General features: G+C 50.0%; 1 protein-coding gene across 1 annotated transcript; it reads left to right on the top strand.

The window, feature by feature from the left end:
- Window positions 1-1,388: 1,388 nt before the first annotated feature.
- On the top strand, window positions 1,389-3,008 carry LOC123430755 (probable xyloglucan endotransglucosylase/hydrolase protein 16). Its single transcript, XM_045114595.1, has 3 exons — window positions 1,389-1,896; window positions 2,037-2,236; window positions 2,321-3,008. The coding sequence occupies exons 1-3, from the start codon at window positions 1,606-1,608 to the stop codon at window positions 2,718-2,720; spliced, it is 891 nt and encodes a 296-aa protein (XP_044970530.1). The 5' UTR covers window positions 1,389-1,605; the 3' UTR covers window positions 2,721-3,008.
- The last annotated feature ends 9,276 nt before the right edge of the window (window positions 3,009-12,284 follow it).

Genomic DNA, 12,284 nt, shown 5'->3' with positions numbered 1-12,284 from the left:
TGTGCCACATGCAAAAGTTTGCCGAGTGTTGTCGTTTTGCCGAGGCCTAGTTTCGGCAACATCCTCCGTTTGCCGGGATGCACCTGTTGCCGGAGGGCACTCTCGGTGCTCTTACTTTGTCGAGTGCCCGAGAGTTAGCTTTCGAAGACGAGCCTGATACCCGAGGTATAGGAAAAAAATTAGTAGTGCATGCCCGCTCTTTACAAATATCCCCTCCTGTCTGATTTCATGCAATGGGGCGGTTGCTCGCAAGGCGCCGTAAGACCCTGTTTGGTATAGCGTATTTTTGTAGAAATACACCTGTAAAAATTACAGGCCTCTGCTCGTCCGTTTCATTTTCCACTGGAAATCAGTGTTGACCAGTATAATATGGGTGTAAATCTGACATCTCCGTATTACAATACACTGAATCCAAACGCAGCCTAAGGATCGTCGCGTTCCTGCCTCCATCATGGATAGGTTCCAGGTTGTGGCTCGGTGTTTGACTCCGACGACCTAGCTTTGGTAGTCGCCGTGTACTCGTTTATCTGACCTCCCGCAAAACTTTGTATGCTTTTTCATTGCCGGTTGTTTTTTACTCCCTCCGTTTCTAAATATAAGTCTTTTAAACGATTTCACTAAAAGACTACATACGAAGCAAAATGAATGAATCTATACTCTAAAGCATGTCTATATACATCCGTATGTAGTCCTTTAATGAAATCGTTAAAAAGACTTATATTATGAAATGGAGGGAGTACTTGTTTTACTTGATTGGTTTCTTTATTTATAAAGCTGAGCTGCGGCCTAATATACGATGTCTACAACACTTCGCTGTTGGTGGAGGGGCATCTTCAGCAACCATGTGACACGACCAACTAGATTCACAAACACACCAGTGCTTGTCACTATGCGTAGTGTCCTTGCAAAACTCCGGTTCCGGTTCATTTAGAAAGCAAGTTTCTACCGCCTGAAAGCGCGTTTCAGGAAGTCCTAATTGTGCGTTCCCCGATGCGGCAACGCCCAATTGGAAATTTACTTTGACGTCGCGTGCGGTGGGCATTGCTTGAACATCTTCGCAAGCCAGCCGTCCAAATCCGCGCCATTAAAAGTCAAAACAATCTCAGATCGATCTTACACCGCTCACGGCTTAGCATGTACTAGTACTACCATGGACTAAACTATGAGCACTCCACTTAATTCGTTTGACAATTAGCTAATCTGAGTCGAGGCGCATGCAGTGTGTATGATTGAGATCAGGTCAGCGTGCCTCTGGTAAGATATTAGTCCACCGAGATGTAGCCAGCCTAGCAACCCTACGGCTCCCATGCATTGATGCTCGGCTCTCCATATAGCAAAGAGACCTCTCGTGCACTGCATGTGCACGGCGTCTGCCGGCCGGGACGGCCAGCCAGTGTTCCCGAAACGCTTGTGCTTCAAACCAGCAGCAGGTTCGCTCTCCCTTCGGCCTTCCGCAAGGCTGGCATTCGATCTCTCACACATTTCCTCACCACTTTCGTCTCCAATATATATACGGAAGCCTCCGCTCTGGAAGCAGCAAGATAAAGGCTAGCCAGTTCCTCGGCAGTACTGCAGAAAGTGGCCGGCAGGGATAGGTAGCTAGCCATGGCGCCAGCATTGCCTTGTAGGTCAAGGCTGCGGCTCCTGTGCGTAGCCTTGGCCTTCCTCCTAGCCCTCGATATGGGCATGGCGGACATGTACAAGGACATCGAGATCATATGGAGCGCGGACCATACCTTCTACTTCATGGACGGCGAGAGGGAGGCGCTGGCGCTCTCGCTGGACTATAACCGGGGCTCCGCCTTCAAGTCCAAGGAAATGTACCATTTCGTCCGCATCGACATCGACATCAAGCTCGTCGAAGGCAACTCCGCCGGCACCGTCTGCACCGTCTACGTAAGTTGTACTCCAGCCCCCACTGGTGTCGGTCTATAGCTCGTTTTCTGTGAGAATTGCGTTGGTGCGAGTATGTATGTCTGAAGTTGACTTCTGAGGCGGGTGAATATATATAATTCTCGATGCACGCGTTCGTACAGACCATCTCGGAAGGACCGTGGGAGGTTCACGACGAGATCGACCTGGAGTTCCTGGGCAACTCCACCGGCGAGCCCTACACCCTCCACACCAACATCTTCGCCAACGGCGTCGGCGGCCGGGAGCAGCAGTTCAAGCTCTGGTTCGACCCCAGCTCCGAGTACCACACCTACTCCATCGTCTGGAACCCCAAGCGCATCACGTAAGCAAGCTATAGTAGACTAGCTAGCACATTTCTCGATCTCTTTTGCCGATCTGAACGTATAGATGTGATCACCTTATGTAGGATCGAGGTGGACGGCGTGACGGTCCGGACGTTCGACAACAACCAGGACCAGGGCGTGCCGTTCCCGTCGTACCAGCGGCAGCGTGTGTACGGGAGCTTCTGGAGCGCGGAGGACTGGGCAACGCAGGGCGGGCGCGTCAAGACGGACTGGAAGCTGGCGCCGTTCATCTCCTACTACAGCAACTACAATGTCACCTGGTGCCAGCCCTCGCCCGGCGTGTTGTGGTGCGGCACCGAGCCCGCCGAGTCCACGCACTTCAACCTCTCCCCGAAGGCGCGCGCCGACCTGCAGTGGGTGCGCGACATGGGCTACGTTATCTACGACTACTGCACCGACAGGAGCAACCGGTACAACGACACCACCAGGCCCAAGGAGTGCTCGCTCCCGCCCCGGCCGTGAAGAATGCGTGATCCTTAGTTTGGCTGAGCGAGAGGGGTTGTTGACCGGCCGATTCATTGTTTGGGTTCGCTATACAGCATCGTCCACTGATTATTTTGTAGTACTCCCGTTGGTTCTTTTTACTCTGCATATAAGAATTGTCTGAAATCAAATTTTACAAAGTTTACAGAATGAGAAGGGGGGTTGGCAGGAGATGATTAGAGCCAAATATTTGAGAAGGAAATCTTTGGCTCATTGTGAATCGTCTATAGGCAATTCCCATTTTTGGAATGGATTGTTGAGTATAAAGGATATCTTCTATTCTTGTTGTCAAAGGGTTGTGGGTAATGGATGTAAGACAAGATTTTGGGAGGAAACATGGCCGGGAAAAAAGCCATTTTGTCAACTTTCCCCGCTTGTATAATTTAACTTTCTCCCAGCATGCTATTGTTGCTAAGGTCTATAACAAGGGTTTTGATTGTATTAGATTCAGGAGATGTCTTTATGAAAAAACTCTTACGGTGTGGAATGAATTACTCGATATGTGTAGTCACGCTATTCTGTCGGAGGAGTCTCACAAAGCTAAATGGCTTTTAAGTAAGTCTGGAACCTTTTCGGTTAAGTCACCTTATCATTACCTTATTGCTAGAGTTATTGCTTTTCCTTTTAAACGTCATTTGAGGCTGAGAATGCCTTTAACGGTAAAAGCGTTTATATGATTAGTGATCAAAGGGACGAACCTAACCAAGGATGAATTATCTAGGTGAGGATAGAAAGGGTCTAATTTTTGCGAGTTTTGCAGTGTCGCTGAGAGCATTAATCATCTATTCTTTTCATGCTCTTTTGCTAGGTTTTATGGAATTTGATTTGTGGTTCGCAGGGTAATTAACCCAAAATTACATATATCTTTCTCTGATCTTTGTCAAAACTGGATACCATCATATTCTGGTAAGGATTTGGTTGTTGTTTCTAATGGTGTTGCTATTTTGATCTGGACAATTTGGAAAAGCAGGACCAAATCGTGTTTTCAACGTGTTCTCATTTCAAGTCATATCAATGTTATATTCACCATGTGTTCTTTGTTGCATTCACGGGTGATTCCAAGAGGCTATCTCGGGTAGCAAACGGAGTGTGCAGAAAAGCGCATGTGTGGAATATCCTTTTGCTCAAAGACTGCTTTTTTTCTACATGAGTATTGGGCGGCTCCATAATGCGTTCGACTTATATAATTGCTTCTACCGCTGCCTGAGGCAGCCGCCGGGCAGGCAAGCTCGGGACACCAAGGATGGTGGCGGCGGGGCCTAAGCTGCCCTGCCTTTGCGTGGGGAGCCCCGGATCTGGAGCTGCGGCTCCATTGACGAGGCACGGCAGGCTAGCAGCCGTGCGGGCGGTGGATCTGGCGTCTCGGCCGCGCGGGCGACGGGATCCGGTGGTCGTTGGCGTCCGGCGGCGGTTTTTGCGATGGCCGGTTCGCGCGATCTGGCGCTTCCCCTCCTCCCCTGTTCGGCGTGTGGGCCAGCCTGGTCGGACCACGTCCTTGGGTCTTCGGTTTTGTATAGGAGGCACTGCTGGTGGCGGGGATCTAGTTCGGGCAAAATCTCTGGTCGGCCATGGCTGGCCGCGTCGACGGCGACGCATGAGGGCGTCGTTCCCCTCTTTGGAGGCGTCGGTATGGACTGATCCCCTTACTTCCCCTTCCCCTAGGTCTCCCGGATGAAAGCCTTAACTTTGTTGGGCGGGGACCGCGATCATGGCCCCGTTCCGTTCTTGAAGGCACCGCTTTGGGAACCTTGGGGCTGGGTGGCGCTTGTGGGTGGTGGGCGACAGCGGTGGTGCGGCCTATCCTAGCATGGATCTTCGTCCATTGCTTGGAGATGGACTCGCGTAGGTGGAGGTCGTCGTTTGGCGTCATGGTGGCGTCGATGGCGGAGGCACCTGCCAAGGCTGGTACCTCAATCTTATTTAAAGATGGACCAGTGCAAAATGGCGGCGACGACACATGTGAGTGCGTCGGACCGGTTTGTGCCCCGGACCCGGTATGTGGCTCGGTCACGGTCTCCGGCTTTAGATGTTAGGCTTAAGTGAGAGGTTTGGGTATTTGGTCCAGCTTACACCCCTTCATCATATGAATAGGAGTAGCGGCAGATGTTGCCATGATGGCGGATTCAGACATATTGTTGTACTGCTTTGTAAAGTCCTCGAAAATAATCAATAATATAGCCGCATGCATCTACCAGATGCAGAGGCCGGGGATCATCCTCCTTTTCTGAAAAAAATAATATATAATTGCTTCTAGTTCTGGCCGATGTGCAATTGTAAAATGTTAGAATCCGTTATCTGTCGTGGGTGGTTTGGCATCCTATAAATATCTACGAAGGGTAGTATGTTTTCTTGAACATGTTCTACAGTAATTTTATTAATATAAAATAATTACAAAACTAAGTAATAGAACTAAAAATACAAGTCTCGAAAGTCCAGCCCTTGGGAAAGCCATTGAAAATAATTAATCTAAAACAAGTGAGAGTCAAACCACTAACATAAAGCTTTTCTATGCTTGGTCTTAGATCTGAGAATGACTGAGTGGAGATCCTTTAATCTTTTAGAGAAAAGGCATGACCCCGACTTTATAAATAAAGCCACCAGACAGAGTCAGAAGCAACACATAACACGAGTTCGAACCGCCAACCAAGGCGAGACGTGAAGCAGAAAGTCAGATACATGACGCGCGAGCCGAACCCACGACACGGAGGCCGACCAAAGAAAACCACAACAGAGATAGCCTGCCTCCAAGCCCACAACCACTCCGAGATTAGACATGAGGCTTCTGCCGCGAAATGGAAGAAGCAGATACCCGAATCTTAGACAGCAGCAGGTCGAAGTTGTGTCTGTCTTCAAGCTTAGTCAATAATCTCCACTGTTGTAGGAACAAGCAAGCTTTAAATAAGCAATCAGCGGGTTTAGCAGGGAAGATATATTCAATGGTAAACTTGATCTTGATAGTGTACAAAGCGCAACACGCCGCCGCCAGCCCAATCCAGAACAAATGCTTCGTATCCCCAACCAAGGGACTGGCGAGATTACGGAGCTTAGAGAAAGACGAAGGATCCCAAGTCACTTGCAACCAAGAGCAAAAGCAACACCAGACCAATTTAGCCAAGACATAATGAAAGAAAATATGATTGGTGTCCTCCAAAGCATCACATAGGGCACAACGGTCCGAGCCCTGGCCGTTGTGTTTCCTAACCTGATTAGCCGCCGGGAGGCGACCCCTGAAAGCTTGCCACATGAAGATTTCAATCTTAGGAGGAATACGCGAACACCAAATCTGACAGAACTTAGTCAAAGGAGTACCAGAAATCAGCTTAGAATATAAGGATTTAATCAAAAAGCGACGCGATAAAGAGTGAGGCCACACCACCGAGTCTTCCGCCTTCGAGAGCTAGGGAAAAATGGCAGCAAGATGCTGCCATTGAACCAACTCTTCAGGAGACAGCGCACGCCGAAAGGCCAAGTCCCAGTTATCACCCGCAAGCTCCGCAATCGAAATATCAGGTTTAGGGCAGAAAGAGAATAGCGTAGGGAAGGTCACCGAGAGTGTAGAGTCCTCACATCACTAGTCCAACCAAAACCGGGTCGAGGCGCCATTACCCACCAGAAATTTGACATGTCTTTGAATATCGAACGCACCTTAACCAAATCCTTCTAGAACTGGGATCCGCCCCTAGGGGAGGCCAACATAGGACTAGAGGAGGGAAAATATTTTGCCTTGAGAATAGATAACCAAAGGGATCCTCGACCTAAGGACATATTTTCCCACCACCACTTGATCATAAGGCATTTGTTCATCACCGCGGTATTAATGCTGCCAAACCTCCCATGTTTTTAGGCCTACAAATGATGTTCCATTTGACCAACCGATACTTACACTTATTCTTCACAGAATTCCAATAAAAACACTTCTATGCTTGTCGAAACCATCATGCATACCCGCAGAGAGAAGGTAAAAGCCCATGGTGAACATAGGAAGGGAGGAGAGACAGGAATTAGTCTAAGGCCACCTTTCCCGCATTCGCATTGTATCTACCCCTCCACGGCAGCACCCTATTGCCAACCTTGGTCACAATAGGTGCAAACTCCTTGGCAATCGGGAGACCCAAGTATTTAAAAGGAAAGGAACCCATGCTGCAATGAAGGAGGTGCGCCACGCGCATAGCCTCACTATCATCAACATGAGTGATAATGACCTCTCTCTTCGCAAAGTTAATTTTAAGCCGCGACAGAGCTTCAAAGCAAAGCAGGATGAACTTGAGATGGGCAAGGCAGGAGTCGTTAAGCTCCACCATGATAATGGTATCGTCCGCATATTGAAGGTGGGAGATCCCATGGGGATGAGGTGAGAAATCACCGGAGAAATATGGCCAGAGGTAGCAGCCCGAGACAGAATACACGAGAAAGCATCGGCAACAAAGTTAAAAAAGATCAGGGAAGCCGGTCCCCTTGCCTTAGGCCCCTGTCATTGGCAAAAAGAGAACTGGTATGCCCATTCACCGAGATCACCGTGTGCCCACCGAAAACCAACTGCATAATCCTATGCACATATGCCCCTTCAAAACCTTTGGCGAACAACACCTGTCGAAGGAAATACCAACTAACTGAGTCATACGCTTTCTTGAAGTCCAATTTAAGAATCACCGGTTTCACATTTCGGGATTTAAGATCATGGACAATCTCATGAAGGCAGAGAATCCCAATGAGGATGAATATGCCTTTCACAAAGGCAGATTGGAAAGGGCTAAGCGTGCGATGCGCAACACGGGACAAGCGCGTGGCAAAACCCTTGGCAGGAAATTTTGCCATATGATTAATAAGGGCAATCGGCCTAAATTGCGATATCAGCTCTGCACCCTTGACCTTAGGGACGAGGGAGATAACAACACAATTAAGGCGGGAGATATCCATCGTCCCAAGACAAAACCCTTGAATGATCTTACAAACGAGGTCCTTAAGTTGTGGCCAATTTTTTTAAAGAAAGGAATGGAAAAACCATTCGGTCCCGAAGCAGCGTTGGGATTAGCAGACTGGATAAAGGCCCAAATCTCCTCAGCCGTGACAACGTTCTCTGTCATCGCGCCTGAGAGAGTTCTCCGTGGTGAATCCAGGGGCACCTCCCCTGGTCGTGTCGGCCATCAAGACCTCCGCGGAGTCTCCGCTGCTTTCGCAGTCGGAATCGCCGAGTGACTCATCGCTCGACAACGAGAAGAGATTGACGGTGTGCTCATCTGAAGTGAGCATAGCCACCTGTCCTCAAGTGGCTTGGTGGGCCACCGCATGCTTGATCCATAGGTGCATTCGCGAGCGCCCGGAGCGCTTGCGACGGACTGCAGCTGGACGTGGGGGCACCGAGTGATACAACACTGGTGACTGTCGGATCAGAACCCCATGCGCAATGGCGCTGAGATGTGGCGTACCTCGAGCGAGAAGGGCGTCGATATCCAGTGGTGTGTTCTGCAGCCATGCCGAGTCGTCGACGACAAAGCTGAGGGAGCTGAAGATGATCTTTGTACCGAGTGTCATCATGATGACGAAAAAGGGTAAAAATCCAACTGCATCGGATTCGCTAAATGCGTAGCCCCACGGTGAGCGTCAACTATCATGGGAATGATCCAGACAAAAAGACCAAGGGTATGAATGAGGGGCTCAACCTTGCTAGGGTGTAGTAGATACACTCGGATGTATGAGTTCGGGACCCACTCGAGAGTGGTAACAACCGTACGTCTCTAGCCCTGAGGCTAATGATTGCTTATGGGGTGTGTGATAATACAGGATGTTGAACCCTCGGTCAAGAGCTCGGGGATGGCTTATATAGAGTGCGCCACGAACGGCCGAGCCTCATTACAAGGGCGAGTAAATGCTAATAACTAGGGAAGTTACTAGTAACGACAACTCTAACTCCAGCGTTACTAGTAATACACGTGTTCACTGCACTTCATGTAATAGTTTAAGTTTGTAGCCGTTGCAGTCCCTTCGTTGCCCACGCCTTGCTGCAGTCCGACTGTCGGGGCACATACGACTGACATGAGACGATCTGAGAGACCTTGTGCAGGACGAGTGAGGATATGCTTGCCCGAGTGAGGAAATGACTGCACCGGTTGCTTTTGGGACGCCGATGTCCATGTAGGGTCTTAGGCAGGACTTGGTATGCAGGTCCGTAGGACTATCCCTAATGTACAACACCGTCACATACCGGCTTTCTCCTTAGGGATACATATTTTCCACCATGCCAACCAATGCATACTTTTGTGGTTGCCGTCGTCACCCACCAATATTGAGACACTGCATGAGTGATTCCCTTACAAATTTTGCCAGAAATTTAAATACACTCATCGCATATGAAGGGATGGCTTGGGCCAGCGCTTTGGTCAAGACTTCCTTTCCTCCAAAATATAGTATTCCATCTTCGGATCCATTCACCATTTTCTGAATTCTCTCTATAAGATGCAAAAATAGTCAGTACGATCAACCCCTATCATTGGTGGTAAGCCCAAATATTTGTCCAACAAAGACTGTCAAAATGTCTAGAATTTGACACACCTCTGCCTTCACCTTCACCTACGTGTTTGGACTTCAAAATATTGAGGATTTTTCTGCATTGACAAGTTGCTCTCAAGCTGCACAATAGTCATCCAGAATCCTCTTAAGAGACACGACGTTTGCTAAATCCGCCCTCATCAAAATTAAAGAATCGTGAGCAAACAACAGATGCGAGACTTTAGGGGAATCTTTACACACCTGGACTCCCAATAATAAGCTATGAAGGATGACAATGCTTGTTACTTCCGTTCCTGACTTATCGGATCCGTAACAAAAAGGGGGCTGCTACGCGTCCACCGGCGGATGTTTAGTAAACATCTCCCACCTCAACGATCGTTGGATGTATCGGTGCAACCGTCCGATCTACGTTCCCGCACCCAATAGTTCCTGAAACAGAGGTCGAGTTGCAGAAACAATAGCCGCGTTGCGAAAACGATGGATGCGGGGACAGATCTCGCGGTGCCTCGTCCTCCTCGCGCTGACGGGGCTGCTGCTGCTGGCGCTCCTCCCGCCTGCGGCCGCAACCATTGACGTCCAGGCGGTCCTTGCTGATGCTCCTCGTCGTGCCCAACGCCGACCTTCCGCGGTCGCCCTCGGCGTTCGCGGCCGCCACGGGTCCGACCTCACCGACGTGCTCCGCTACCACGTCCTCCTCGAGGACCTCTCCCCCGTCGACCTCCGTCGCCTCCCGGCCTCTGGGAAGCTGGTCACCACGATGTTCCAGTTTCTAAAACAACTACACAGTTTCTGAAACAACGATCCAGTTTCAGGAAACGGTTCGCGATTAGACGTTGTTCCAGTTTCTGAAACATCTGTCTAGTTTCTGAAACAACGGTCCAGTTTCAGGAAACGGTTATTAGGTCGAGGCGAGATCCAACGGACAAGCGGCCGGCGGATGGATTGCGCGGATCAGCCGGTGGAAGGTAAGACTTTCCGTAGCAAAAAACGCTAGACATAGAGGCTTTCATAGAGATTCTATAGGCTCCTTCCAAACTTTCTAAACATGCCCTCTCTGATTTCAATAGGGTGGGGCCATGCCACTACTAACCCTCATGTACGTGTAGCAAAGCCTGTTATGTAGCCCATTAAGCAACCTGCTTGGTTAGCTTCTCTCGTTTTGGGCCATTGATTTGCCAAGTTGGTGAAAATCAATCGAAAGAACAAGAAGAAACACGGTGGTTGGTGCTTTGTTGCTGATGGAAGCAAATCGTTAGGCACAAAAACAAGGTGACTGTTACAGATCAGTCGAATGATTTTTTAGAGAAATCGTTTGCTTTACCAACCATTGGATTTGGCACATGTGGCTCGTCCGATCAGAGCAACTCAGCACCCGTCGTCGTCCTTCTCTCCTCTCGTCTTGCATCCAGAAGCCCCCTGGCGCTGCTATGGCATCCACTTCTCTCAGCAATGACCACAACTCCACACCCTATTACACTGACGACTGCAACACCGACGCACCTGTCATCGCATCGATTTCGGAGAGCGCATGTAGCTACCAGAGCCGCCGGCTATCATCGCATCGCAACACCGGGAGCCACTGGGGCTGCTCCATGGCAACACCGAGCACGCCGCCGTCGTGCAAAAGCTTCATTACAGCTCCGGCAAAAGCTTCACTATCGCGCCCGCGACCTTAAATGCCCCTCCCCCCTTAACGCTTCACTGCAACTTCGACGACACGTCACTGCAGCTCTGACAGCCCCCTCCCTCCCGCGATGCTTCATTGCAACGCCGACAAGCCCCCTCCGCTTCACTAGCTATTGTTGTCCCGCTGGCATCGCAACACCGGTGACTTGGTGCCGCCGGCCCCACCGGACATGCAGCAAGGTGGATGTTGCAACGCAGCTTGTCTGGCTCCCCGTCCATGGCGTCCATGGACACTCTGCAGCATCGGCTGGCAGCGCCTCAGTTGCGAGATGCCAGTTGTTGCAGCCCCGCCATTATTGCAACACCGGAGACCTCGACGGCGTTGCGCCCCATCCGGCAGCTCGCGGAGTCCCTGCAATATGAAGCATTGCCAATCAGTGTTGGCTGTCCGGGCCTAGGAGCACCAGCTTGCCAATGGCAGAACTGACTTGAGGGGAAAGAAAGAGGGGTCAAGAGCTAGCGAAAGGGGTTCGAGCTTGTGGAACCGATGGGATTGCTTCACCCGAGAAGATAAGGAAGCGGGAGGTAAGAGGTGCAACGGTCCAGCTGGAACACATGGCGCAAGACAGAGGCGACTTAAGGATGTGAGAAATCAGTTGATTGAAAAGAAGAGTTTTCTCGGAAACAAAGAGACTCAAACCACACAAAATTCCAGCTGCGTGTGACATAGGCACTCGCGACTTCATTTGTGTTAAAAGATGTAACATATATCCGTGTAATATAATGGTATATGATTGTGTTTAAGTTAGTTGTTGGAGATATAACTTGTATAGCAATCCAACAACTAATCTTGTAGATCTTTGTAACAACATGGCCGGTGGCCTATATTAACACGTAAAGCGCCCCTGCAAGATGCAAGCGTTTATCTCATATTTTCCACATGGTATACAGAGCCTAAACTCTTCCAATCACATCTATGTCTTCCTCCTCCACCGCCGCCGTCGCCATGGCCCTCCCCTCCATTGCCTCTCTCGACCACACCATCGCCGAGAAACTTAACAGGGAGAACTTCCTTGTCTGGAGGGCGCAGGTGCTCCCTCATGTCCGGGCTGCCGGCATGATGGGTTACCTTGATGGTTCCCTCAAGGCTCCTCCCGCCGAGCTCATCTTGGAGAAAGATGTCACCGGGAAGAAGGAGCTCACCGCCACGCCAAACCCTGAACATGATGTTTGGGTAACGCAGGACCAGCAGGTGCTTACGTTCTTGCTCGCGTCCCTCTCCCGTGGCATCCTTCTCCAGGTCAGCAACTGTGAGATGGCTGCGACAGCGTGAAAGGAGATTCTCCAAAGCTTCTCCTTGCAGTCACGGGCGTGCATCATCCAGCTACGATCTCTGATCGGGAGTACTCG

Source organism: Hordeum vulgare, chromosome 2H (genome assembly GCF_904849725.1).
Source record: "Hordeum vulgare subsp. vulgare chromosome 2H, MorexV3_pseudomolecules_assembly, whole genome shotgun sequence".
Lineage (NCBI taxonomy): Eukaryota > Viridiplantae > Streptophyta > Magnoliopsida > Poales > Poaceae > Hordeum > Hordeum vulgare.
Note: the sequence above shows the minus strand (reverse complement) of the source record. Positions and strands in the feature narration are given on the sequence as shown.

Coding starts and splice junctions, on each gene's coding strand:
- LOC123430755 (XM_045114595.1), top strand. CDS start 1,606: ATGGCGCCAGCATTGCCTTGTAGGTCAAGGCTGCGGCTCCTGTGCGTA. Junction 1,897..2,036: donor GCACCGTCTGCACCGTCTAC/GTAAGTTGTACT, acceptor GCGTTCGTACAG/ACCATCTCGGAAGGACCGTG. Junction 2,237..2,320: donor TGGAACCCCAAGCGCATCAC/GTAAGCAAGCTA, acceptor CACCTTATGTAG/GATCGAGGTGGACGGCGTGA.